This window comes from Armigeres subalbatus, chromosome 3 (genome assembly GCF_024139115.2).
Source record: "Armigeres subalbatus isolate Guangzhou_Male chromosome 3, GZ_Asu_2, whole genome shotgun sequence".
Taxonomy (NCBI): domain Eukaryota; kingdom Metazoa; phylum Arthropoda; class Insecta; order Diptera; family Culicidae; genus Armigeres; species Armigeres subalbatus.
In genome coordinates, this window is record NC_085141.1 from 169,875,015 (window position 1) to 169,902,854 (window position 27,840).

At 38.9% G+C, this 27,840-nt stretch overlaps 1 protein-coding gene across 1 annotated transcript; it reads right to left on the reverse strand.

The window, feature by feature from the left end:
- Positions 1 to 27,800, reverse strand: LOC134220684 (importin-11). Its single transcript, XM_062699789.1, has 13 exons — positions 27,621 to 27,800; positions 27,210 to 27,474; positions 25,786 to 26,059; positions 25,182 to 25,728; positions 24,948 to 25,126; positions 24,703 to 24,891; positions 2,999 to 3,210; positions 1,943 to 2,213; positions 1,661 to 1,874; positions 1,359 to 1,596; positions 960 to 1,292; positions 726 to 900; positions 1 to 668 (listed from the first exon to the last, which is right to left on the reverse strand). The coding sequence occupies exons 2-13, from the start codon at positions 27,437 to 27,439 to the stop codon at positions 531 to 533; spliced, it is 3,000 nt and encodes a 999-aa protein (XP_062555773.1). The 5' UTR covers positions 27,440 to 27,474; positions 27,621 to 27,800; the 3' UTR covers positions 1 to 530.
- Positions 27,801 to 27,840: the final 40 nt, after the last annotated feature.

The window sequence follows — 27,840 nt, forward strand, 5'->3', positions numbered from 1 at the left end:
TTATGAAGCGGAGAGGCATATTTTATTTTTATTGATTTTACAATAATAATTATCTTCTAAAACAACTATTGATCATACAACAAACTAAAGATCTTTACAATAGTGCTTATCCATCCTGAAGGAACTTGAATGTTTCTTTCTTCAAAAAGTAAACTTTATTTTTATCGGAATTTTGTATTTCGATTTTTTTTTTTCGGTCAGTTTGTGTAATACATCTTGATCTTGAGTACCCAGAAACAAATAGAAACAATGGGTTCGTAAAAAAATAGTTTAACGGACTTGTGAGTTTTTAATGTATAGCAGACCAATTTCTGTTTACATATCTAATAGACGGTTGTATGTTATATGCAAATCGTTTTACATCTATTGACTAACAACATAGGGAAGCGTATTTATGTTTGTATTATCATTGCCAATGGTCTAGGATGGATGGACAGAAATAAATAAAAGCTTGATAAATGAGAATACAAATTTGGAAAACGTAATATAAAACAATTAATTAAAAGAGCATTCTGACTGCTGTCGAACTGTTAATGTAAGTCTTGCTGTGAAGGAAACTGCACACCGATTGACACGAAATCGCTAAGCTCTTTCAGTATCTGTATATCGATGCGTGAGAACAATGTTTGGTAACGTTCATCTCCAACTGTTGTCTTCAATGCGATTAACTGAAATGCAAAGAGTTATTTATTTTATAAACTATAGCTATTTTTCTGTTAAAATACCTGATTTTGTAAATAATCCTTTAGTACAATAACATGTGTGGGGTCCTGTAAGCAGACCGCCCGGCACCGATCATAATGAGGAGTTTCGTTCTGTATATTTTCGGTATCGATGAACCCGTAGCCAAACATCATCATTCCTATTTCTTCCTCGTTATCATCTGTGAGGATAAGAGAGCTGTGGAAGGAAATTCACATTTCAGGAAAGCCATATTGATGATGAGAATATAAACTTACTCTACTTTGGCACCCGTTTGCTCATCTTCATTGGTGATATCGTTGAGCGTCTCACTTATGTTCGTCATAATAGTGCTGAAGTTATCGAAGATAATATCACTTGACACTGTCATTAAACTAGTTAAAGCCAACGCCAAAAGCTTTTTTTCATTGCTCCTTGCCGCCGCAGGCATATCGGCGAGCCATGCAGTTACTATCTTCTCCATAGCATCAGGGATTCCCATTTCACTAAGAATCATACTGAAAGTTACCTGATCTAGTATCAAAATCCGTGCAATTATTTGCAGGTAGATTTGATTAATCTGGAGAAAGCCTTCATGTTCGTAATATTTTCTGCAGATGGAGAAGGGACTATGTAAGTAAAAATCATAAATCAATAAAACGAAGGAAACAGCTTACTTGAATACTTCAACCAGGTATGGCCTGAGTAGCTCGATAGAATACTTTGGTGCAATTCGCAGTACAGTAAGGAACAGGCGGTAGATTACGATAACACCCTCCGTGCGCAAATCAGTCAGAAGATAGTGACAGGTTTTTATGATATCTTTTCCATACCGCGGTAGAAAAACGTCAGGGCACAAGAAGATGTATGTCTGGGTAATAGCAAGACACGTTCGCAGGTTGTTAGATGATTGCTCTAAGGTAATAGAATAGATTGTTATAATAGAAGAACATAGACTACATTTTTGACCTTAACCCACCAATCAGGGGTAGCAAATTATCACAGAGTTTCAGCAGGTCATGGTTCATCGTTCTGCTATATTGCACGACAATCAACCACAACTCTAGTCCTTCATCCAGCAAATACACATGCGACGGTTCATTGATGTTTGTACTCATCTCAATGATTTTATAAATAAATGCAACAATCGGCTCCGGTGAAGGGATTTCATACAATGCTTTTATGATCTGCAGCTGTAACGAACATATAAAAATCAATCTATACCAAATAAATCGAATTATTCAATGTTGATGATAATTACCAAAGTTGAGATTATGGCACAGCGCAGCATATCATGTTCACGGCTTTCCTCCCATAGCATTGGCAGATATTGGATCAGATTCTCCACTTCCAGTTTGATGGACATTGACATTTTCTCGATGATGAACGACATCACATAGAGTACAGTCATCTTCGTCTCGCATCCATGTGCTTCCTTCAGAAGGGAGAACAGCAGTGCGATAACAGGTTCCAAAAATTCAAGGAACTGCTCCGCCTCAAACTCAAAGTCATCCATGATGTTTTTGAGCGTCCTAGTACAAGACAAAAGATGATAAAATTGAGTGCATAGATATCATATTGTTTTATCAATTTACTCGAAAAGTTTTAGGCATTATTTCTTACATTTTACATGCAACAACAATAGTAATATTGTTCATAATCTATAACCTGTTAACGGCCATCGCAAGGATAACAGCCCCATATTGATATGGTATCCATTTTAATATCAATATACAACTTATAAAACCATTTGTGTATAAACTAGATAGAAATTGTTTACTATATTGCAAAAAATACCAGATAGATCCAATGGTCAGTTTACTATAAATCCGGACATTTTGTTATAGTTTTTGAGCATCTAAAATCTAAATTTTGAAGCCAAATGCGATACTTCAAGCTTCAACGGAATTTAGAATGTTTTTGGTAAATGCAAAATTGTATTTCGAAATCAATGTCTTTTTTTTGGACACTCTACATACAATTGAAAAATAAATATTGAACATTGAAAGTTAAATTAACTCCAATATGAATAAGTTCAGACTTCAGTCGAATCCTAGGACATTCAACTGTACCATTCATCAATTCGACTGCACCATTTCAAAAGGACGATACTGCTTTTGTAAGCAAGTGTTTCACACGTAGCTTGTAGGCTCATTTGAGCCCACCCTCACAAAACAACACCACTGATGGAAGCAGCGAATTCTGTTCTTTCATTAAATAGCGATGGATTGCGTTGGTACGTTCAAATTAGCCCACCAGCGACGGGAGAAGCTATGTTGGAGCCGAATTGGTCTCAAATCAAATCATCATTACTTACTTTGACGCCGTAAGACGAACCGCCAAATCGTCGGAAGGATGCAACAACTCCAGGCAAGCACGGTAGACGTCGGGTCGCAACGATTTTGAAAAACTAACTCCTGTCCATCGCCCTATTAACCAGATGATACGTTTGCGTATTATGCGGAAATTGTTAGATTTAAACTTCAGTTCCTCAAGCAGCTGCTGAGTGAACCATTGGTCGAAGTTGATCTAGAAAAAAAACAGAACGAAACATTCAAGATATTAGAACAAAACAGCATGCGTGTGATTTCGTTAATTCCTACAAAGAACTATTACAAACCTATCCAGTTGCTCGAAATAGGACTGCCATCGGTTCTGCACACAAATTGATATATTGCATTCTAGATTTCAGCACAGCGTATGCACAGCAAATCATTAAAAACAAGTTAAACTTTGAAAGCTAAGCGCACAATGTTCTACCTTCCAAAGTTGCTTCACAACTGATCACGAAAAGGCAAATGGCACTATCTGAGGTGCCTTTTTGGTACACTCATTATACAAACAATAGCTGCCCCCATTTGAATGCTTATTATTGATCATTGACTGTTCATTTTGTTCTGTCTTTTCGAATAACGATAAGGGAGGATCCCGATCAGCCATCGTGTGCCAGAGAATCTAATGTAAATTTAACTCTCACTGCACTGAACCTACTTCAATCAGTATTTTCTATTTGCCAAATTAACAAGTGCACGCTTCTTCATAGCAGATAGGCGATAGATAGGTAACCGACTCGTCGACAAGTGCGAAGGGATAGGAGTTGGCCTGTATCCATAGTGCATTGCCGTTCAACGCCTGCCTGACATCGTACTACCTGATAAAGGCGACTTGAAGGCAGCTCATGTTTAGTCAGTAATAAAACATGCAACAAAAACTATGATTTAAATATGGAAGACTGTGGTAGTGGAACAAGCATTCAAAGCTTTATTTCAGGGGAAAAATTGAATGAAAAATCCAGCGATAGACACATTATATTACATTTAAATGTTTTTTTTTAATAAAACTCACATGAAACATAGGGAAACATATACATATTATAACATATCTAGAGTGCTTTGAGAATAGGTCGTATGTGCAAAAGAGAGTCTCTCTTTGCCTCCATTCTCTTTCGATTATTACAGATCTATAATAAAGTTTACTTCAGATTTCTTGGCAGATATCTAAAGATTATAGCTTTGTCTAGCGTTCTGAAGTGAAAATGTAGCAAAATATGCAAAACTAGCTTATGTACAAGCGAAAGAGAGCGTGAACGAAGAGAGCCTCTCTTTTGCACATACGACCTATTCTCAAAGCAATCTAGATACAACGCGCGAGAATTCGTGACTTTGTACCTCGACTTAAGGTAATTATACAACAAAGCCACAAATCGTCCATCTTTGAAATCACGTGCTTTTTCTAGAAGTTTTTCAAGAGCACGAGTTGCTAGAACCATTACGCGCAAATAGGGTAACGCATTTGCTCACTTATGCTGAACAATCCACTTAAACTGTTGCGATGAACGCAAATTATTGCGTCAGATTTAGGCTTTTTTTTAAATTGGAGTAGAAAAGCGTGTGATGAATTTGAAATTCACCACGGGCTCAATAGTATAATCACCTTAATCAAGGTTAATTTTCTGCTCCGATCGTTATTTTACTCCAAAAATAATGAACACCATTCAAATATATTAGGATGATGGAAGACCCTACGGTGTAATACACCAATATTTTTTTTTACACGGTTGGTATTCTTTAATTTCCCGGTTAACCTGATTTTTCACAGCTTCTCAAATACCACTTGAATTTTCTTTGATTTTTTGTGAATTTTTTCATGGGGTTAACTCATAGTTCCATCAACGCTAACGGTCGTAATCAACTAAAACCCACCCGTGTAAAAAAAGAATCGGGTGTAATATGCCCAAAATACGGACTAAGTTCGTTTTATTCGACATCAACATTTCATGACGTTACAGCGCGAAATACATACTCTAAAAGCGATTTTCCAATGCGTTGGAAAAGTAGCGTTTTAATATAAATTTTAACATGAGTTTTCGACCCATATAGTATGCTATTGATGATGATGATGATGATACTACCATCTATTGTAGCAAGGCACCTGCCGATAGCACTGGCCATATCTGACAAACGATTTGATCATGATTATACTATTGTATGTATTTCATCAAACTCCTGTATGAAGGGCCAAAAATGGGTGGGGTGGTTCCATAAGCAAAGACACTTATGCGAATCCACGGGATGAATAGAGAATCTCCTTCCAGAAGAAAGTTCGTACACACAAAATTATAATCTAGCCCTCGTTTCCCAGATTGACCCAATAGATGGGGAGAAGAGCCCGCCCTTTATCCACGAGATGTTAACAATAGGAAGTTGGCGATTCCACTCTTCCTATCCAAATCGCTTCAATCGGGTGCCCTGATGGTTTTTTTTTTCAAATTCAACTTTTATTAATATAAACGAGTTCATTCGGATTGGACAATAAACTAAATGGGCATATCTGGTTTACGATGAACTTTCTATGATCATAATTACAAGGTTTCCATAAACCTCAAGTTACCGGTGGCTCACCAGTGTTCGACCCATATAGTATGCTATTGCACCAAAATCAAAAAGATATAATGTTCTATAATTCATTAGACGAAATCCTAGTTTTCGATCAATGGCACGGAAGGCCAAACCAAATGACCAACTATGCAATCTGGAACACAAATTTTGTTTTTTTTTGCGAGATCCGAGTAGATACAAAAATCTAAAATCTAATCGTTCAACCATAATACACAGTCTTATGTGAAAATGGCAGCATAACTGAAATAAAATCTATATACATAAAACTCAATGTTTGTATGTATGTTCTAGAAGTCATTTCTGAACCCATTGACCGATTTCAACCAAATTTTGAATTTACATTCTTTATCTTAAGAAGACGACGATAGACGGGGTAGGGGTAGGTAGGGTAGGCTTCGTAAAAGAGGGAGAATGTGGGTGAGGGGTACTGTTTAGTTATCGATCAACTGAATGTAACTTCTGAGCCCCTTGGCCGATTTCAACCAAATTTGGAACACACACTATTTATCTCAGGGAGACGCCGAGAGTGGGTTAGGGATGCTCCTTAGAAAAGAGGAAGGGTGTGGGAAAGAGATATTGTTTAGTTAGCGATCAACTCACTGTTTCCTATTGAAAGTTGGCCAGATCGCACAATGGACAAAATATTTTTTACGGAAAAAGTGGAAGTCTATATAATAATCCTATATAATAACTCTTCTCCCACCAACATTCGAATGCATCGAACAGCATCGAACATGTTTATTCACTTCCCGTGATAATGAACATGTTTCTCCGAAGAGTCTTATGTATTCCGGCTCGAATTATATCATAAATCAGCAGTTTCGTGCCAATTTAATAGCCGTTCGCGACATGGTGGGGTTAACACTACACTCACTCGTTACGAACCACGCGGTAGCTGTCTGTTGTTTAACAGTGCATTGTCTTTGCCATCAAGTCGATTCTGCCGTCGCGATGTGTGAGATAAAGAACACAATAGAGTTCAGCTTCACGACTGGCAGTGAGAAGCCAAACATAAGCGAAATTGTTCAGACCGCATCGTGGTTTCGTGCTGTGCGGTTCTTTCTCTCTTTGCGGAAGGAAGTTTTTAATACTACCCGAAGCTATTTTAATTTCAACGGTGCTTCTTAGCGCTTTTTGTACCCACTGATCCCGTTACGATCTTTGCAAGGACCCGTGCCTTCGTTTTACGTTGGACCCGTTTGCGGAAGTAAAATTCCGGCGAGCGGTGGTAATCCTGCAGGGACACCGTTCTGGGAAAAAACCTCTTAGAAGGTCACGTCTCCACGCTCAGCAATGAGCATTAATAAAAACAAGAGGAAGGGGGAGTCTCTGAATTCTCCATTTCCTTCAAAGAAACAAGGTTTCAAGACCGTCCTGCCCAAGCGCGGAAAAAATAGAAGGAAGCTGGATTATGTCTCATGTCCGTGTTACATGGGAACATTTCCGCAGGCCTGGGGGAAATTTCCAAAACCCCACCCAGTGCCGTAAGTACCAGAAGTGGGGTCATGGAACCAGACATTGTCACATGGATGCTAAATGCATGATTTGTGGTGGAACCTCTCACGCCAAGGACGCATGTCCTGTGAGAGAAGATTCCAATAAATTTAAGTGCGCTTAAGTGCGTTTCTCTTCTCAAAATGAGGTTTATACCCATGTCCCAACGGAAAATAACGGTCATGTTGCCGATTCAGGTAGCATGACAGCTTCCGATTTTGATTTTTTAACTGAACAATTGCATCACATGATTGATGCAATGTTCAAAGCAAATACCATTCCTGAAGCTGTTCAGGTTGGTATAAAGTACACACAAAAAATTGTTATCGGACTCCGTTTCAATGGATCCAAATAATTGTGTGAAAGTTCTAAATTGGAATGCCCGCTCTCTAAAGGGTAAGGAAGATGAATTATTCAACTTCCTTTCAGTTCATAATGTGCATATTGCCATTAAAACTGAAACGTATTTAAAACCAGGACTCTCCATTAAAAGAGATCCAAACTATTTTATCTACAAAAATGATCGTCTTGACAGCGCCTGTGGTGGGGTCGCCATCGTCATAAATAGACGTATCAAACATAAATTATTTTCTTCGTTCGAAACCAAAGTTTTTGAAACCTTGGGAGTTTCTGTTGAAACAAATTTTGGACAATTTTCCTTCATTGCAGCCTACTTGCCTTTTCAATGCAATGGGCAGCAAAAGAATTTGTTAAAAGCTGATCTTCAAATTCTGACTCGCAACAAATCAAAATTCTTCGTAATTGGTGACTTCAATGCCAAACACCGTTCATGGAATAATGCTCAAAGCAATTCCAACGGCAAAATTTTATTTGAAGATTGTTCTGCGGGATATTATACTATTCAATATCCCAATGGCCCAACTTGTTTTTCATCCACTCGAAATCCTTCGACAATTGATTTGGTTTTAGCGGATTCAAGTCAGCTGTGTGGCCAATTGGTAACTCATGCTGACTTTGACTCTGATCACCTTCCTGTGACATTTGAAATCTCACAAGAAGCCATTTATAATCCAATCAGCTCTACTTTTAATTATCATAGAGCTGATTGGGATTTATATAAAACATATATCGATAGGAATTTTGATGTTAATATTCCTTTGGATACCAAAAGTGATATTGACAATGCGCTCGTATCTTTGACAAATTTAATTGTCGAAGCCAGAGGCATTGCAATTCCTAAATGTGAAATTAAATTCAACTCCATTATTATTGACGACGATCTTCAGCTACTGATCCGTCTTAAAAATGTGAGGCGAAGGCAATACCAAAGAACTCGCGATCCCGCTTTGAAAGTTATTTGGCGAGATTTGCAAAATGAAATTAAAAAACGTTTCGCTATTCTGAGAAATACCAACTTTGAGAATAATGTCTCGAAGTGGGATCCGAGTTCGAAACCCTTTTGGAAATTAACGAAAATTCTTAAAAAACCTCAAAAGCCAATCCCAGCGCTTAAAAAGGAAAATAAAATTTTATTAACAAATGGCGAAAAGGCTCAAAAACTTGCTCAGCAGTTCGAGAGTGCCCATAATTTTAGTCTAGGTCTCACTAGTCCAATTGAGGATCAGGTTACACGGAGCTTCGAAGACATTCTCAATCAAGAGAATGTTTTTGACCCTTCGTTGGGAACTAATTTGGATGAAGTGAGATCTTCTTCTTCTTCTTCTTATTGGCATTACATCCCCACACAGGGACAGAGCCGCCTCGCAGCTTAGTGTTCATTAAGCACTTCCACAGTTATTAACTGCGAGGTTTCTAAGCCAAGTTACCATTTTTGCATTCGTATATCATGAGGCTAGCACGATGATACTTTTATGCCCAGGGAAGTCGAGACAATTTCCAATCCGGAAATTGCCTAGACCGGCACCGGGAATCGAACCCAGCCACCCTCAGCATGGTCTTGCTTTGTAGCCGCGCGTCTTACCGCACGGCTAAGGAGGGCCCCTTGAGAAGTGAGATCTATTACTAGAAAATTTAAAAATATGAAAGCCCCGGGTGATGATGGTATTTTCTACATACTTATCAAAAAACTTCCTGAGAGCTCTTTATCCTTTTTGGTTAATTTATTTAACAAATGTTTTCAATTGGCATACTTTCCAGATAAATGGAAAAACGCCAAAGTTGTTCCAATTTTGAAGCCGGACAAAAATCCAGCTGAGGCTTCTAGTTATCGCCCAATCTGCTTGCTCTCTTCAATAAGCAAACTGTTTGAAAAGATTATTTTAAATAGAATGATGGTTCATATTAATGACAATTCTATTTTTGCTGATGAGCAATTTGGTTTTCGCCATGGGCATTCAACCACCCATCAGTTATTAAGAGTTACGAACTTAATTCTGCTCAACAAATCTGAAGGATATTCGACTGGAGTTGCTCTTCTTGATATAGAGAAAGCATTTGACAGTGTCTGGCATGAAGGTTTGATTGTAAAATTGATGAATTTTAATTTTCCTCTGTACATTATTAAACTGATCCAAAATTATTTATCAGATCGCTCACTGCAGGTAAACTATCAGAATTCTAAATCTGATAGATTACCAGTTAGAGCTGGTGTTCCCCAAGGCAGCATACTGGGGCCCATATTGTATAACATTTTTACTTCTGACTTACCTGATTTACCACCAGGGTGTCAAAAATCTTTGTTTGCAGATGACACGGGCCTTTCAGCCAAAAAGCGAAGCCTTCGTGTCATTTGTAGTAGATTGCAAAAAAGTTTGGATATTTTCTCCACTTACTTGCAAAAATGGAAAATTTCCCCGAATGCTTCCAAAACTCAGCTTATAATTTTCCCACATAAGCCGAGAGCTTCTTATTTGAAACCTTCTAGCAGACATATTGTCACTATGAATGGGGTTCCAATTAATTGGTCTAGCAAAGCTAAATATTTAGGACTTCTGCTAGATCAAAAATTAACTTTTAAAAATCACATTGAAGGCCTTCAAGCCAAATGTAACAAATATATTAAGTGTCTATATCCACTTATAAACAGAAAATCAAAACTTTGTCTTAAGAACAAACTTTTGATTTACAAACAAATTTTCAGACCAGCCATGTTGTATGCTGTGCCAATATGGACTAGTTGCTGCAATACCAGAAAGAAGGCACTTCAGAGAATTCAAAATAAAATTTTGAAAATGATTCTGAAGTTGCCTCCGTGGTATAGTACCAATGAACTTCATAGAATTTCTAATATTGAGACATTGCAACAAATGTCCAACAAAATAATTTCGAATTTTAGACAAAAATCGTTGCAATCTTCTATTGCAACGATTAACTCCTTGTACCCTTAGTGTAAAGTAGGTTTAGTTTAGTTTAAGTAGAAAACATTGTAATTCCTACATGGTTTAATTCAACCAAAGGAAATATCCTAACTGCCAGAGGCAATTGAAAAGTATTAATAATAACTAAAAGCGTAACATAGCAAATAAGGATGATAGTGTTAAGAAAACACGGAACACCTAGTCTAAGAGATAAATGCATGTATTAGATAATTAGCAAATAAAATTAGAAAAAAAAGCGAAATTGTTCATTTCGTAAAAATGCTGGACATTATTGATGACGGTCAAGTAGAGGCTGTTTATCGCATAGCACAAGAGAAATCCGTGTTTATAAAGTTTAAAAAGGAAGAAGCAATGCTGCATTCATTGACTTCCAGCTCCAAAGATCTGTTTTTTTCATTATGCGAATGGAAAAGATGCTGCTGTATGCATGTCCCATGCGGGGGAATTTATACAGTATGTGCGTGTGTACGACTTACCACCAGAAGTTGTCGACCATGAACTTACTTCAGTTCTGGGAAAGTTTGGTAAAGTCAAGAATGTTGTACGCGAAAAGTTTCCGGCTGAGTTCTGCTTCGACGTGTACACAGGTGTACGCGGCGTGTATATGGATGTAAAGAAGGAAATATGTACCTTCATTATTGCATTTCATGAACCGAAAAGGACACATATTTTATAACGGAAACAAAGACAAATGTTTCCTATGTAAAATGGTCGGACACCGAATGAACTTATGTCCCAAACGGAAACCCCGGAAACAATGCCAGAACATCGAGATGCAACAGAAAAAGAAAATCCGTGACAGCGTTTCATACGCTGCTGTGTAGTAGTAAAGAATTTTCTTCGGACAACATCGAACATGAATCGAAGAAGGCGCCCGAATTCGAAATGGATCTGTCTAGCGCAATGATAGAAAAACGTGTTAGAAAACAAGCAAGTGAAAGCGATGGCGATACTGCAACGTGTGCAAACCACCCGCCGAGTGAATGTACAGAAGCAGAAAATACAGGAACTGAGGACCAGTGGATGCTGCAGCGAAGGAAAAAAACAATACCACGGGTCAAAACCCCATCCTTCACACTGCCTTGGAAAATGTATTATTGATCAAATTTGTAATATTTTTCATAAAGTTTTTGGCTCCGTTGAGTTGTTCCTACGACATTATGTGAAAAAAAATGCGCTTTTGTTCCGAAGGGGGGACCTTTGGAAAAAAAAACACTATTTCGTCAAAAATCCAAAAACCAAATATATAAGAAAGCAAAGCATTTTTTACGCTAATCACGCCATAATCTGACACAGGAGATTCAAAAAATAATAATACAAACGGGAAAAATATATCTTTGTCATATTTTTAACGACTTATGTATAACTGAAAATCCTTCTTCCACTCGAAATTTACGATCTGTTCGTGAAAAACTGTTCTCAAATTGACATTTCAATTTTTTTATGGCTCAAATTGATCTGGGGTGTTACTAGGTAGCAAATATAGCCACTACATGGGAAATAATAAGTAGAGCTTTTGTTAATAAACAGAAAACCATATAATTTTGAGTGATTAATTTGTTGGTGGCAATATAGTTACCACTGCCTTATAAAGGGTTAATACTAACTCGGATCGAAGCTTACCTATAAACTACACGAACCATACCTGATCAAAAATTTGGGTTCAAGAGAGGCCACTCAACCACTCACCAACTATTTCCACTAGTGAAACACGTACGTAGTAATTTCGCTCAAGAAAGATAGTCTGGAATGATACTTCTGGGCGTAGAAAAAGCTCAGCCTGGCAAGAAGCTATTCTCCATTAAATGAATTTGGGTAAGTTTCCAATTGCCACAATGAAGATTATTCGTAGTTTTCTTAACGATCGATCCTACCATATAGCCGTCGACGGCGAAACATCAGAGAAGAAAACCATTCCCTACGGCGTTCCTCAAGGAGCAGTACTTAGTCCAATCCTCTACAACATATTCACTGCAGACATGGTAATGATCTACAACGTTGAGTACTATCTGTTAGCTGATGATACGAGTTACCTATCATCGCATCGTAATGCCGCAGTTGTGCAGGAGAAACTACAAGCTCAGCAATCACTCGAATCGTATCATCAGAAGAAGATCAAGATCAACGCCAATAAAACCCAAGCCATCTTTTTGCCTTTTTCGTACACCAAAGTTGTACCGAAAGTCTATCATTTCACTCCGAAAACGATTTTTTTTTATAGAAGCCTCGGAGATATATATTGTGTTATACCAATCGACTCAGCTCGACGAGCTGAGCAAATGTCTGTCTGTCCGTGTGTATGTGTGTTCACAGAAGCTAAGAAAAACATTAGACAACTTTTCATATAGTAATCCTTAACCGATTTTCTCGCAACAATTTTAATTCGACAGGGGCAATTGATTACTATTTAATTTGATAACTATCGACCGTTGCGTTTGAAAGTTATAAAGAAAAAGGTACATCGAACCATATTAGCAGCATATAAGGTTGGCGTCTTATCTAAATGCGAGAAAGGCAGTAATCACTACTCGGTGCATTAAGTTGGGTTTTTATCAGAATAAGAAGTCCTCGGAACCTGCCACAAGGTGAGAACAGAGCCAATTGTCAACTAATACCTTTGTCGGATGATGTTCAGTACCTCGGTGCTATCCTGGATCTGAAGCTGAACTTTTTAATACATATATCCACGAGTATGAACAAATGCGACAAGCTAATCAAATCGTTATAATCTCTGGTCAATCGTCGATCAAAATTAGATGTACGTTCGTTCTGTACAAATCAACTTTGACTTACGCTTTTGTACCGTGGCATACTTGCGCTCATAGCTATCGGAAAATCCAACGAAAGCAGAACCTGCTGCAACATTTGGTGCACTAGAACCAGTATTACTTATTATTTTTTTTAAATACCCATTTCCTTAGACTATCCATTCACTATTCCAATTATGAAGGTTTTTTCTAGTAGCATTTTTCCTTCTCGGGCTACGTGTTATAATTGTTAAAATTATTTTTCTGAATAGTATTATTGTGCAATTTTCACTGGTGTCAGGCATCGCCATTTCGGTTAAAAATATACTGCAACAAATTGTAAATGAATGATCAAAATAAATAAATAAATAGAAATAGAAATAATAACATATGTTGACATAATTTTTATATGACAATCTAGTCGGGTTATGGATGACTGGACAGTCAACCCCCAGGCGCTAAGACCACCCACAGTAGTATATCGTGGTGCAACATTCTTGAAAAACTACGTATGGTAGGACGGGGCAAGATGAGCACCTTATAAGGATGATACTTAGGCTGACCATACGTACCGTATTCAACGAGACAGTCCCTTTTTTTATACATTAATGTGCTGTCCCGTCGTAATCTAAAAAATCCTCAATTTGTCCCGTTTTTTCATTGATTCTTCCAAAGATCTCCAAAATGGCATTAAAATTTGGCCAATTTTATTAGTGGATTGATTTTTTTTTATCTTGCGAAGTAGGGTAATTCTATTTGTTGCAAATCTGCTTTACCACATATTTTTTATTCGTTTGGTTCTTTTCGAAACATCATTCGAAGTCTTTCTGAATAATTCTGAATAGTTTGAATTCATCCACTGTAAAAAAAACGAAATGGAAAAATATTTATAAAATAATTTATAAGTTTAATTTTATATAAAATATATATTTAATTTATATAATCTATTATAAAAAAAAATTATATATCAGCAAAATCGAGTTTAAGGCAATTTCAAATCGAGCGAAAATTTTGTCGAATTTCGGTCCATACGTACTTTAAGGCTAGTTTACTAGTTAGTTGGGCTGCAAGTCTCTATAATAAAGAAAAAAAAAGTTTACAGAGCAGGAGCTTCCACATTTTCATTTTTCATTTATTTAGTTAACATCTATACAGATAACACTGAATCAACAATTTGACGCCACAATACACGGTTCGAGGCCGCATCTCTCCATCCTCGAATACGCCCCACGCTCGCCAAATCGTTCTGCACCTGGTCTGCCCATCTCGCTCGCTGCGCTCCACGTCGTCTCGTACCTGCCGGATCGGAAGCGAACACCATCTTTGCAGAGTTGCTGTCCGGCATTCTTGCAACATGCCCTGCCCATCGTACCCTTCCGGCTTTAGCTACCTTCTGGATACTGGGTTCGCCGTAGAGCTGGGCGAGCTCATGGTTCATTCTTCGCCGCCACACACCGTCTTCTTGTACACCGCCAAAGATGGTCCTAAGCACCCGTCTCTCGAATACTCCGAGTGCTTGCAAGTCCTCCTCGAGCATTGTCCATGTTTCATGTCCGTAGAGGACTACCGGTCTTATTAACGTCTTGTACATGACACATTTGGTGCGGTGGCGAATCTTTTCGACCGCAGTTTCTTCTGGAGCCCGTAGTAGGCCCGACTTCCACAGATGATGCGCCTTCGTATTTCACGACTAACGTTGTTGTCAGCCGTTAGCAAGGATCCGAGGTAGACGAATTCCTCGACCACCTCGAAGGTATCCCCGTCTATCGTAACACTGCTTCCCAGGCGGACCCTGTCGCGCTCGGTTCCACCCACAAGCATGTACTTTGTCTTTGACGCATTCACCACCAGTCCAACTTTTGTTGCTTCACGTTTCAGGCGGGTGTACAGTTCTGCCACCTTTGCAAATGTTCGGCCGACAATGTCCATGTCATCCGCGAAACAAATAAATTGACTGGATCTGTTGAAAATCGTACCTCGGCTGTTACACCCGGCTCTCCGCATGACACCTTCTAGCGCAATGTTGAACAACAGGCACGAAAGTCCATCACCTTGTCTTAGTCACCGGCGCGATTCGAACGAACTGGAGTGTTCGCCCGAAATCTTCACACAGTTTTGCACACCATCCACCGTTGCTTTGATCAGTCTGGTAAGCTTCCCAGGGAAGCTGTTCTCGTCCATAATTTTCCATAGCTCTACGCGGTCTATACTGTCGTATGCCGCCTTGAAATCAACGAACAGATGGTGCGTTGGGACCTGGTATTCACGGCATTTTTGAAGGATTTGCCGTACAGTAAAGATCTGGTCCGTTGTCGAGCGGCCGTCAACGAAGCCGGCTTGATAACTTCCCACGAACTCGTTCACTAATGGTGACAGACGACGGAAGATGATCTGGGATATCACTTTGTAGACGGCATTAAGGATGGTGATCGCTCGAAAGTTCTCACACTCCAGTTTGTCGCCTTTCTTGTAGATGGGGCATATAACCCCTTCCTTCCACTCCTCCGGTAGCTGTTCGGTTTCCCAGATTCTGACTATCAGTTTGTGCAGGCAAGTGGCCAGCTTTTCCGGGCCCATCTTGATGAGCTCAGCTCCAATACCATCCTTACCAGCTGCTTTATTGGTCTTTAGCTGTTGAATGGCATCCTTAACTTCCCTCAAGGTGGGGGCTGGTTGGCTTCCATCGTCCGCTGAACTGACGTAGTCATCTCCTCCGCTGCTTTGACTTTCACTGCCTGTACTCTCAGCGCCATTCAGATGTTCCTCGTAGTGCTGCTTCCACCTTTCGATCACCACACATTCGTCCGTCAAGATGCTCCCATCCTTATCCCGGCACATTTCGACTCGCGGCACGAAGCCTTTGCGGGATGCGTTGAGCTTCTGATAGAACTTGCGTGTATCTTGAGAACGGCACAGCTGTTCCATCTCCTCGCACTCCGCTTCTTCCAGGCGGCGTTTCTTCTCCTGAAAAGGCGGGTCTGTTGTCTCCGCTTCCGTCTATAACGTTCCACGTTCTGCCGGGTACCTTGCTGCAGCGCGACCGCCCGCGCTGCGTCCTTCTCCTCCAGAATCTGCCTGCACTCTTCGTCGAACCAATCGTTCCGTCGACTTCGACCCATATACCCGACGTTGTTCTCCGCTGCGTCGTTAATGGCTGCTTTAACTGTACTCCAGCAGTCCTCAAGAGGGGCCCCATCGAGCTCACCCTCTTCCGGCAACGCTGCCTCGAGATGCTGCGCGTATGCAGTGGCGACATCAGGTTGCTTCAGTCGCTCTAGGTCGTACCGCGGCGGTCGTCGGTACCGAACATTGTTGATGACGGATAGTTTTGGGCGCAGTTTAACCATCACCAGATAGTGGTCAGAGTCGATGTTAGCGCCACGATATGTCCTGACGTCTTTTTTTTTTTTTTTTTTTTTCCTGACGTCTTTCATTGATCGGCCACCACCCGATCACGCGCCTTTGCATATCGCCCATCACTATGAAAGCTGTTCCCAGCTCATGTGTATTGCCTCAGCTCTGGTAGATGGTATGATTACCTCTAAACGTTCGCACCATTGATCCCTTCCAACAAACCTCCTGCAGCGCTACGATGCCGAATCCACGGTCCTTGAGCACATCGGCGAGTATGCGTGTGCTCCCGATGAAGTTGAGAGATTTGCAGTTCCACGAACCGAGTTTCCAATCGCTAGTCCCTTTTCGTCGCAGTGGTCTTCGCCGATGGTTCCGGTCCGTACTCTCTTGTTGATTGTTCGTTGCTTATGATTTTTTAAAGGCTGGCTTGCAGGGCCTGACACCAAACCCCCTAAATTTCCGGAGGACCATTCCTCCTTATTTCCGGTGGACCATGGTGCACAGTTTCACTTAGAGTCCCTCGCTGGCTCTCGGACGATGATCAGCCGCCCCTAACATGGAGAACAGACGCTGTTGTGAGCCGATCCTGACATGGAGAACAGACGCTCAATAAGATTTGCACCTCCGGAGAGGAGCAACCCCCCCCTTCCCTGTCAGCATACGACCATAGTTCCCACCGGGGTTGGTTACCCGATCTTCCCTAAGGTTGCTCGTATCCCGGCCAGCACCGCGGGGAGGTAGGGATAGGAGTTGCTGGGTAAGAGGCTAAGAGCTTCCACATGTTTGGGCCTATTTTGAAGTACATGAGAACAAAATCAATGGACAAGATTCCCGAGATGTGAGGCTACTTTTAGCGTCATTTAAATCAATTTCGATCAAAAAAGGACTGTGAATTGATTAGATTTGATTTTTATTCACATGCGCCAACCATTTTCATGGAAATAATAAAAATTATTTCTTATTAATGTTCTTTCTTTGTTGAGATTCTTGTTTTTCTTATCCGCAGATTTCCCCACGCACTCTTTTCGAATTTGTCTTTTGACATTTTTCCTCATTATTTTTTTCTCTCTGATGACCACACTGGCTTTAAAGGCTGGTTCAGAGTCTATTATATAGAGTTGCGCAAAGAGGATCTTCTTACTCTTATTCTGAATGATGCTCTTGTTATTATGTTGAAAACTTTAATTTTTGTTCAACCCTTCAAGTGACTTCACGGGAGTGATCACTTCTTAAGCTTTTTAATTCGATAACCAAAGTCACCTACAGAGTGCAAACACATGAGTTTCTTGTTGCAACTTTATTGGGGGTGTATTGAAGTTTTTTGAAGCTGTTTCTAAAACAAATCTAATACATTTCAATTCATGTGTGTGTGTGTGTATGTCATCCTCTACCCTTCACCCAACCGGGGGCGTTGAACAAGTAGCACTACGAATAATTTGATCAGATCTCATGTTCCGTAATGGTGCCCTTTTTGTTATGAATACTAGTACTTTAAAACAGGATTTTCGGGGATGGGGATGTACTAGCTATCCACAACAGGTGCAGCAAAACTTCACAAAGACGCCCTTATTCGTACTCACTACTCAAAAACAACAAAGCCCCTGGAGTTGACCAACTACCAGGAGAGCTGTTTAAACACGGTGGTGAAGCACTGGCTAGAGCGCTGCACTGGGTGATTACCAAGGTTTGGGAGGATGAGGTTCTGCCGCAGGAGTGGATGGAAGGTGTCGTGTGTCCCATCTACAAAAAGGGCGATAAGCTGGATTGTAGCAACTACCGCGCAATCACATTGCTGAACGCCGCCTACAAGGTACTCTCCCAAATTTTATGCCGTCGACTAACACCAATTGCAAGAGAGTTCGTGGGGCAGTACCAGGCGGGATTTATGGGTGAACGCTCTACCACAGACCAGGTGTTCGCCATACGTCAGGTATTGCAGAAATGCCGCGAATACAACGTGCCCACACATCATCTATTTATCGACTTCAAAGCCGCATATGATACAATCGATCGGGACCAGCTATGGCAGCTAATGCACGAAAACGGATTTCCGGATAAACTGATACGGTTGATCAAGGCGACGATGGATCGGGTGATGTGCGTAGTTCGAGTTTCAGGGGCATTCTCGAGTCCCTTCGAAACCCGTAGAGGGTTACGGCAAGGTGATGGTCTTTCGTGTCTGCTATTCAACATCGCTTTGGAGGAGTAATACGAAGGGCAGGGATTGACACGAGTGGTACGATTTTCACGAAGTCCGTCCAGTTATTTGGCTTCGCCGACGACATTGATATCATGGCACGTAACTTTGAGAGGATGGAGGAAGCCTACATCAGACTGAAAAGCGAAGCTAAACGGATTGGACTAGTCATCAACACGTCGAAGACGAAGTACATGATAGGAAGAGGCTCAAGAGAGGTCAATGTGAGCCACCCACCACGAGTTTCTATCGGTGGTGACGAAATCGAGGTGGTTGAAGAATTCGTGTACTTGGGCTCACTGGTGACCGCCGATAACGATACCAGCAGAGAAATTCGGAGACGCATAGTGGCTGGAAATCGTACGTACTTTGACTCCGCAAGACGCTCCGATCGAATAGAGTTCGCCGCCGTACCAAACTGACTATCTACAAAACGCTTATAAGACCGGTAGTTCTCTACGGACACGAGACCTGGACGATGCTCGTGGAGGACCAACGCGCACTGGGAGTTTTCGAAAGGAAAGTGTTGCGTACCATCTATGGTGGGGTGCAGATGGCGGACGGTACGTGGAGGAGGCGAATGAACCACGAGTTGCATCAGCTGTTGGGAGAACCATCCATCGTTCACACCGCAAAAATCGGAAGACTGCGGTGGGCCGGGCACGTAGCCAGAATGTCGGACAGTAATCCGGTGAAAATGGTTCTCGACAACGATCCGACGGGAACAAGAAGGCGAGGTGCACAGCGGGCAAGGTGGATCGATCAGGTGGAGGACGACTTGCGGACCCTCCGCAGACTGCGTGGTTGGCGAAGTGCAGCCTTGAACCGAGCTGAATGGAGAAGTCTTTTATGTGCAGCACAGGCCACTCCGGCCTTAGTCTGATGATAAATAAAAAAATACTCAAGGAATAGAAGGTCAAGAAGAGCCACCGTTGCCAACTAAAGCTTGAACCGGATACCTGGGACTCCCACAATATCCGCGGCAATAGCAGCAAACGATGCCCTGTACGTATTTAGTATTCAATAATATAAGCATAAAAGTAAGTGCTGGAACGAGCTCACCGGGTTCATATGTGATTTTGATGCCCATCCTCCATTCAGATCCGCATTATAGGTGCCTGGTCATCGCAATTGCCTCGTAATAGTCTCCGAATGAAAGATGTTGATCTTGTTCTCCTTGCTGGTATCAATCTAATACATTTCAATTCATGAGTTTTAATTCGCCATAATAATCATCAGGCGATAACAATACTTCCGCCTTACCAACAAGCATTTGTTTACTTTGCTCGATAGGTAGACGGTTTGACAGTTCAATAGGTAGATTTGGCTTCACTCTTTGCGTAACTCTATATATAATAGACTCTGGGCTGGTTCACAGTTCGGAAAACGTGTCACGGGATTTGGTTCCCCATGCATTTTTAAAGGGACGGGATTTAGTGGATTTGGGCTATGAAAACGAACCCCTTGAAAAATGCAAAATGCATGGGGGACCAACTCCCGTGACACGTTTTCCGAACTGTAAACCAGCCTTCAGGAAGGATACTTTGACTATTTTTAGTTATTTTCAATTGTTCAGAACTGGAAAAGATTTTGATATTGGTCAGTAATAAAATCCTTAGACCTTAGTGCATGTTTAAGAGTGGATTAAAATAAAATTTAAAAATTCCACTATTTTTTGAAAATATTGAAAAATGCGTAATTTTTTGTTCCTTCGTGTTTTCTGTCCGCGCCTCTTTGAAGAGTAAAATATTTGTTGCTCAGTATTTTTCCACAACTAACTTATTACTTAGAAAGTTGGTTTAAATACTTAATATAAGGTTATGGTGTTGAAAAATTTGCTCTGAAACTTTTCCCTAACTTCTTACACGGAATATGAAAATTGGGCCATACATTTTAAAATTTCCACAGGTCTTGAATTTTGTCACAAGGTTTTTTGACATGTCCCGTTTTGCAAGTGTGTTTGTCCCGTTTTTCCACCGAAATGATCTGGTCAGCCTATTGATACCTAATACCTCCAGTTCTTTTTTTGTTGTATCTTATCTAACATCTAGACTAAAATGCGAAGTTAAAAAGAACGATAATCCCGATAAATGTAACTTAACTCAAACTCTGCACAATGAGGAAATCCGATTTCAAAGGTGGAAAAAATTGATAACTTTCTTCACGAACAACTTACAGAAGAGATCAAGAGCTTATTCGAAAGGGAATTTTGCAAAGAATTCAGTGAGTGTTGTTTCATGGACGTGGAATGCTTCTGTATGTAGTTATTGAGCTCGTTTTGCCCTAATGCCCCATATATCGCGAGTTTCCAAACTATTTGTCATTTTATCTTTAAGACATTGTTCTAAAATTGTGTTTATCTCTTCACTGTGGATCCACAGAAGGGTACTAAATATATATTGTTGATAAAAGTTGGAAATTTAAGGGATTTTGGGGCCAACTAAGCATCAAAGTGCATTTTATGTGCAATTTTCATGTATTGTGTAAAAAGTAGCAATATTTACAGATAAGTGTTGATATTTTTGTCTCAAAGTGTTGAACAGATATTGACAAATGTTTGCCGAACAAAAACTTATGGTATAAATCGTTCTACAAATGTTTTATTTGGTTATTTATTGAGTAAAAAACAATTTTTAAAAACTTTTGAATAGCACCGATGCCAAACATTTCCAAACCATACCCGATAGCACAACTAGACAAGAATAGTCGTATGTTATGAGTCTTGATGTGATCATAGATAGGAGGTGATGGGAGATACTCTTTTTTCTAACCTATCTGCCCAAATTCCCCTATGAAATAATATAGCTCAATGATTCTGAGCAAGGAAATGATGTAGTAATGTTATTTTAATTGATATTTTCCAATGATATAATGAAAATAACAAATAATCATATAATTCATTAAAAATATTGAATTATAGGGGATTTAGGGGTCACACAACTCATTTAATGTAATTTTTTATTCAAAATAGGATAACATTTTACGCGGACGACGCACATAGAAGATTAAGGGCTTATTCGAAAGGGAGTTTTCCACGAAATTCAGTGAGAGATGTTTTATTGACGTGAGACACTTCTGTATGTAGTTATTGCGCTCGTTTTGCCCCAATGTCCCATACATCACAGTTCATCACATTTTTCGTGCTTTTCTCTTTTTGAAGTGTTCTCCTCTTCATTATAGATCCATAGAAAAGCACTATACATGCTTTGTTGGTAAAAGATGGAAATTTATGGGATTTTGGGGTCAAATAAGTATTAAATTGCACTTTACGTGAATTTTTCATGTATTCTGTAAAAAATTATAAAAAATATTATTATTCTCCAAAATGTTCTACAGACATTGATAAACACTAACGAAACAATAACTAATTAAGTAAATCATTTCGCAAGTGTTTTGCTTTGTGATTTGTTGGGTACGATTTTTTAAATGCTTCTGAAAAGTGCCGATGCCAATCATTCCCAAACCATAGCCGTTTGCACAACTAGATAAGAGTAAATATATTAGTCGATGTGATAATCGATAGGAGTAGATAGGAAATATTCTTTTCTCATGACGTTTCACTCAAGTTCCCCCTATGAAATAATATATGTAGCTCAATGATTCTGGGTTAAGAAATCCTTTCTTTTTAAATACATTATTAATTAATTTTTTCACTTATTTGTCCCAAAATGCCTTAAAAATCCATTCTTAATGTAATATATGGATATTTGTTTTTTTATGGTATCAATTTCTGTAAAAAAAAATTATGACGTTAATATCAACTATTATCTGTAAATATCTGAATAATCAATAGGCTGTAGATTTCGCCAAAATTGACCATATGTAGAGCTACATCAATGCTTACAAGTTTTTAAATCGCCGTATATTAACCCTAAATGATCATTCGACGTAATATAGTGCGAATGATTTCTTGGGTATTATTATTTTTTACAGAATACATGAAAAATCCACACAGATGCACTTTGATGATTATTTGACCCCAAAATCCCTTAAATTTCCAGCTTTTTTTAACAAAATATGTATAGTGCTATGTATGGATCTACAATGAAGAGGAAAACAGAATTTCAGTGTAATTTTTGAAAGACAAAAGTACCAAAATATGAAAAATTTTGATGTATGGGACATTGGGGCAAAACCAGCGCAATAACTACATACAGAAGTGTATCATGTCTATAAAACATTACTCACTGAATTTCTTGGAAAATTCGCTTTCGAATAAGCCCTTAACCTTATCTGTAAGTCGCTCGTGAGAAAAGTTATCCTATTTTGTATGAAAAGTTACATTAAATGAGCTGTATGACCCCTAAATCCCCTATAGTTCAATATTTTTAATGAAGATATGATTATTTGTTATTTTCATCACATCACTGGAAAATAACAATTAAATTAACATTACTACATCATTTCCTTGCTCAGAATCATTGAGCTATATTATTTCATAGGGGAATTTGGGCAAAAAGGTTAGAAAAAAGAGTATCTCCCATCACCTCCTATCTATGATCACATCAAGACTCATAACATATGACTATTCTTGTCTAGTTGTGCTATCGGGTATGGTTTGGAAATGTTTGGCATCGGTGCTATCCAAAAGTTTTTAAAAATCGTTTTTTACTCAATAAATAACCAAATAAAACATTTGTAGAACGATTTATTCCATTAATTTTTGTTCGGCAAACATTTGTCAATATCTGTTCAACACTTTAAGACAAAAATATCAACACTTATCTGTAAATATTGCTACTTTTTACACAATACATGAAAATTGCACATAAAATGCAGTTTGATGCTTATTTGACCCCAAAATCCCTTAAATTTCCAACTGTTACCAACAAAATATATTTAGTGCCCTTCTGTGGATTCACAGTGAAGAGATAAACACAATTTTAGAACAATGTCTTAAAGATAAAATGACATAGTTTGGAAACTCGCGATATATGGGGCATTAGGGCAAAACGAGCTCAATAACTACATACAGAAGCATTCCACGTCCATGAAACAGCACTCACTGAATTCTTTGCAAAATTCCCTTTCGAATAAGCTCTTGATCTCTTCTGTAAGTTGTTCGTGAAGAAAGTTATCAATTTTTTCCACCTTTGAAATCGGATTTCCCCATTGTGCTCTGGTTTGAACTGGTTCAACTATACTATGGTATAAAATAATTTTAGTATTTTATGTATTATATGAATGTTTCAAAATGGGGTGCTCATCTTGCCCCATTTGAGATAAATTATTCAAATCTATAATTAAGCATGGTCAAACATTTAACTATAAATATTTTAAATGGCCCTAGATTATTCTTTGAAAATATATAACATGTACACTTTGTCAAGATAATATTTTTATTACAAAATAATTATGTTTTAAAAACTTTATTTTTTGATGCTGATTTCTTATAAGAAAATCCAGGATGTCACCAAATTTTGGTACTATAGTTTAATGTGGAGTTTAGTTTAAAAGTGTGCGAGGTTATTTAGAGAGAAAAAAGCACAATACAGTAATATCCCGATTTTATCACCCCCCCCTGATGAATTTTGGAGTGATAAAATAGGCCATGTGACAAAATTGGAAAAAAAAATATTTGCGATTTTTAATTCGTTTCACTAATATGAATCAGTTTATGCCTTGAAAAGACAAAATGCGTGCGTTGTACCCGTTATTTCTTGTTGAAAATGCTTACAGAATCATTCGCAGGTACTTAGAAGTCATTCATAATAAACTACAGGCGGTAAAAGTTATTTAATGAAAATCGTTGTTGTTTGCTGTATTATTTACGAAAATAAAAAAAGACTAAAATTTTGGGTGACAAAATCGGGTCGAAAACGTGATATAATCGGGGGTAGACAAAATCGGGGAGTGACAAAATCGGGTCAACAAACTCGTAATATATACATATGTAAATAAATGAGTATTCATCAGCAGTGGCATACAATGTGTAACGTTCGCCTAAAGTCTATCTTAGAATACTTACATGCAAACCAGAATTTTGAAAAATCGCACCAAAATCAATGCAATGTAAATCATTGTTAACTTACCTCATCAAACAAATTAAATACAGCTAGCCCAGTAGCATTGTATATTGAGTCTTTGATCAACAGGTCACTAATGTCCGATGCTTCCGTTAACGTTATCGATTGAGATTTCGATATAAACTTCTGAAGCTCTACTATTAGCATAGGACTGTATTTCTGGAACAAGATCATGTAAAATGCCTCTGTACATGACTGGAAGAAGACAAGAATTAGTAAACTGCTATTATATAAATACTTATTTGCATTACCCTTAAATTATATTTCCAGGAGTCGCCGCCCTCATCCAGAACGTAACTTTCCGGATCGCTGTCCCAAAGCTCAAATTCTTCGGAAGTTAATAAAAAGTAGTGCATGATGATTTTCTCAAAAATATAGCTCAGTCGTTCGGGTGTAAAGAATTCGTTCTTTGCTGCGTTTATTATTTGCTCTGAAATATAAAAAAGTTAATATCACAACATTTAACAAATCTTTATACTTCACACCTTTGTCGCGATCTACATGGATCAAATTGTGAGACAATATTCCCTTGATTAGATTCAAGCATTGTATGGCAAAATTTGGGAATGTAATGACATTGTCCTCGAAAATCAGATTCGTTCCTTCGTGGAAGACGTAGTTGAATGAAAATTCAAAGGCCGCTGGAATGAATTCGACAAACGATGCAGGGTGCCTTTCGAAGAACAAGTTCAGAAACTTCATGTGCTTGACGATGAATTTCTCTACCTGCTCTGATAAAGTATTTGGTAACTGTTGCTGTTTTTCAATTTGTTTGACCTGCAAACGACAGTCCAGCAATTCCTTCAGTCTTTGGAAGACCACACGAATGAACATCATACATTTGGGATTCAAATGTGGCGCAGATACCCCATAGATGGTCAGCTTTTTTAGGATTCGTAATGATATTATTGCTTTCTCCAAATTTGTAGTACATATTTCAAGTGTGGCTTGTTCTTGTATGTTAGTGTAAAAAAGCTGCGTAAACACGTCCCACAAGTTTAGAAGGAAATCGAATAACTTTGTTGTAAGATCCTACAAATAATAATCTTATTAGCATCAACAGACATCAAGATGCACATTAAACTATACCTCAAAATAAATCCTGTCCCTTTGAAATGGTTTAGATGATAAAACTTTTACCACGTGTAAGAGGACTAACAGTCCTCGATGCTGCACCAACAAATCGTTGCTTTGCACCACTTCCACTAATGTTGGCACCAGTTCAACCCACTCTTGACGACAGTCGTAGCGTGCAATGTTTCCTATCAGAACAGCAATTTGAACAGCGATCTGCTGAACGGGTTCGTTGAATCTCAGGAGTAAAAGTTTTTTGATTTCATGTTTCTCCTCCAATGCAATCGTGCTAAAATTATACAAATGGTGCGTTAGTTTATTATGATATTGTCATGTTATGAAACCAGATGCCAGATTATCGGTCTTGAGTATCTGAGTATTCGAATGTGGTTTAGCGTAATGGTCGTTTGGGTTAATTGTATAAATACATGCGAGTTCTTCGGACTACCATTCCGCGGGAGGGTGCAAAGTTTATGCATACTAAGGTAAACCACACTTATATGAAACACTACAAGGGAAAGGCCTTCCTTAGCCGTGGGGTAAGACGCGCGGCTACAAAGCAAGACCATGCTGAGGGTGGCTGGGTTCGATTCCCGGTGCCGGTCTAGGCAATTTTCGGATTGGAAATTGTCTCGACTTCCCTGGGCATAAAAGTATCGTCGTGTTAGCCTCATGATATACGAATGCAAAAATGGTAAACTTGGCTTAGAAACCTCGCAGTTAATAACTGTGGAAGTGCTTAATGATGAACCCTAAGCTGCGAGGCGGCTCTGTCCCAGTGTGAGGATGTAATGCCAATAAGAAGAAGAAGAAGAAGAACAAGGGACAGGCCTATGATTGCCTGTACGAACTGTAGAAGTCGAATACGAAGCTACTATATAATTTGGGGCCGAATCTGGTAAAACATTCAACGTGCTCGTAACTTTAATCGATTGGAAGAATTTAATTGTTACAACCTCGACCAAAACTCGAGTCTGTCGGTTCTCCAAAACTAACATTATTTTATAAGAATCATGAAAAATTGTAATAAAAAACAAGAAATATTCTACTCATAGAATTCAAAATATTTTCTCTAAGATTGACACTACCTGAAATGAAGTTTTTTGTTTCCAAAAGCTACTATAAATATCTCAACCAGATCCGCTCAACAAAAAGCTCCCTTAAAACCGCGAGTGATTTTGTCAAATAATAAAATAGTTATAATATGGATAATCAAAGTTGTTTTCACCGGGGCACATTTTCATTCATCTTCGAAAAAATGTTTTTTTTTTTTCGTTTATCAGAATACATATTTTTGAACAAGGATTCAAAATATATAATATATTTAAAAATACATTTTGGTCAAAATGCACCAATGCAAATCAAGCAAAGCAGTCCATTGACAATAAGATGTTACCTGCGATGGTATTACCTATAGATTAGCTTGAAACGCAACTTACTTGGGTGCATTCTTCCTCCAATATTTCAGCACTCCGTTCTTAAAGTACAACGAAGCCATCCATCGTACGTTTGCGTCAACCGATTGATCGGAGAACAACTTCACCAAAGTCAAATGGAACCCGGGCTGCACTTCCCATTCGGCCAGTTTTTGCTCAGCCGGCTTTAGCAACTGAGCGTCCTGGCTACAGGCATACAACAGTGCTTCGTATACTGCCGATTCGGCCGACATCTTCGTTGCAGGTAATGTTTTTGTTATGTTGAAATCTAGAAAATGTAATTAGGAAAAACAGTTAGTTATGCAGAATAACATTTTGAGTTTTCATCTGCCACTGCCCTGCCACTCAAAAATATATAGGAATAACGTAGGTTAGGTCACAAAAACATTATTCTAATTAGGAACAATTGCTTACCTGTATGTCGTGTGCCACTAAACTATTGATTATTTGTCATGCTTTAAACGCAAATAAATATTTATAATGGTGCGATTTTTCACTGGAATTTAGTTTGTTTTTATAAAACCATCGACATCCAAAATTCAAGTCCAGTCTGTTGGAGAAAATCTGAAATGCGTATCGGATTTGACATTAACCAAACGAAAACAAATCGAAAACGTCGCGGGTAGTATTGGGC

Bases quoted from the DNA above. Each gene is read 5' to 3' on its own strand.
- LOC134220684 (XM_062699789.1), bottom strand. From the start codon at position 27,439: ATGTCGGCCGAATCGGCAGTATACGAAGCACTGTTGTATGCCTGTAGC. The intron at 901-959 runs GTAAGTTTATAT...TTCCTTCCACAG, and splicing joins CAAACGGGTGCCAAAGTAGA to CTCTCTTATCCTCACAGATG. The intron at 669-725 runs GTATTTTAACAG...TTTGCATTTCAG, and splicing joins AGGATTATTTACAAAATCAG to TTAATCGCATTGAAGACAAC.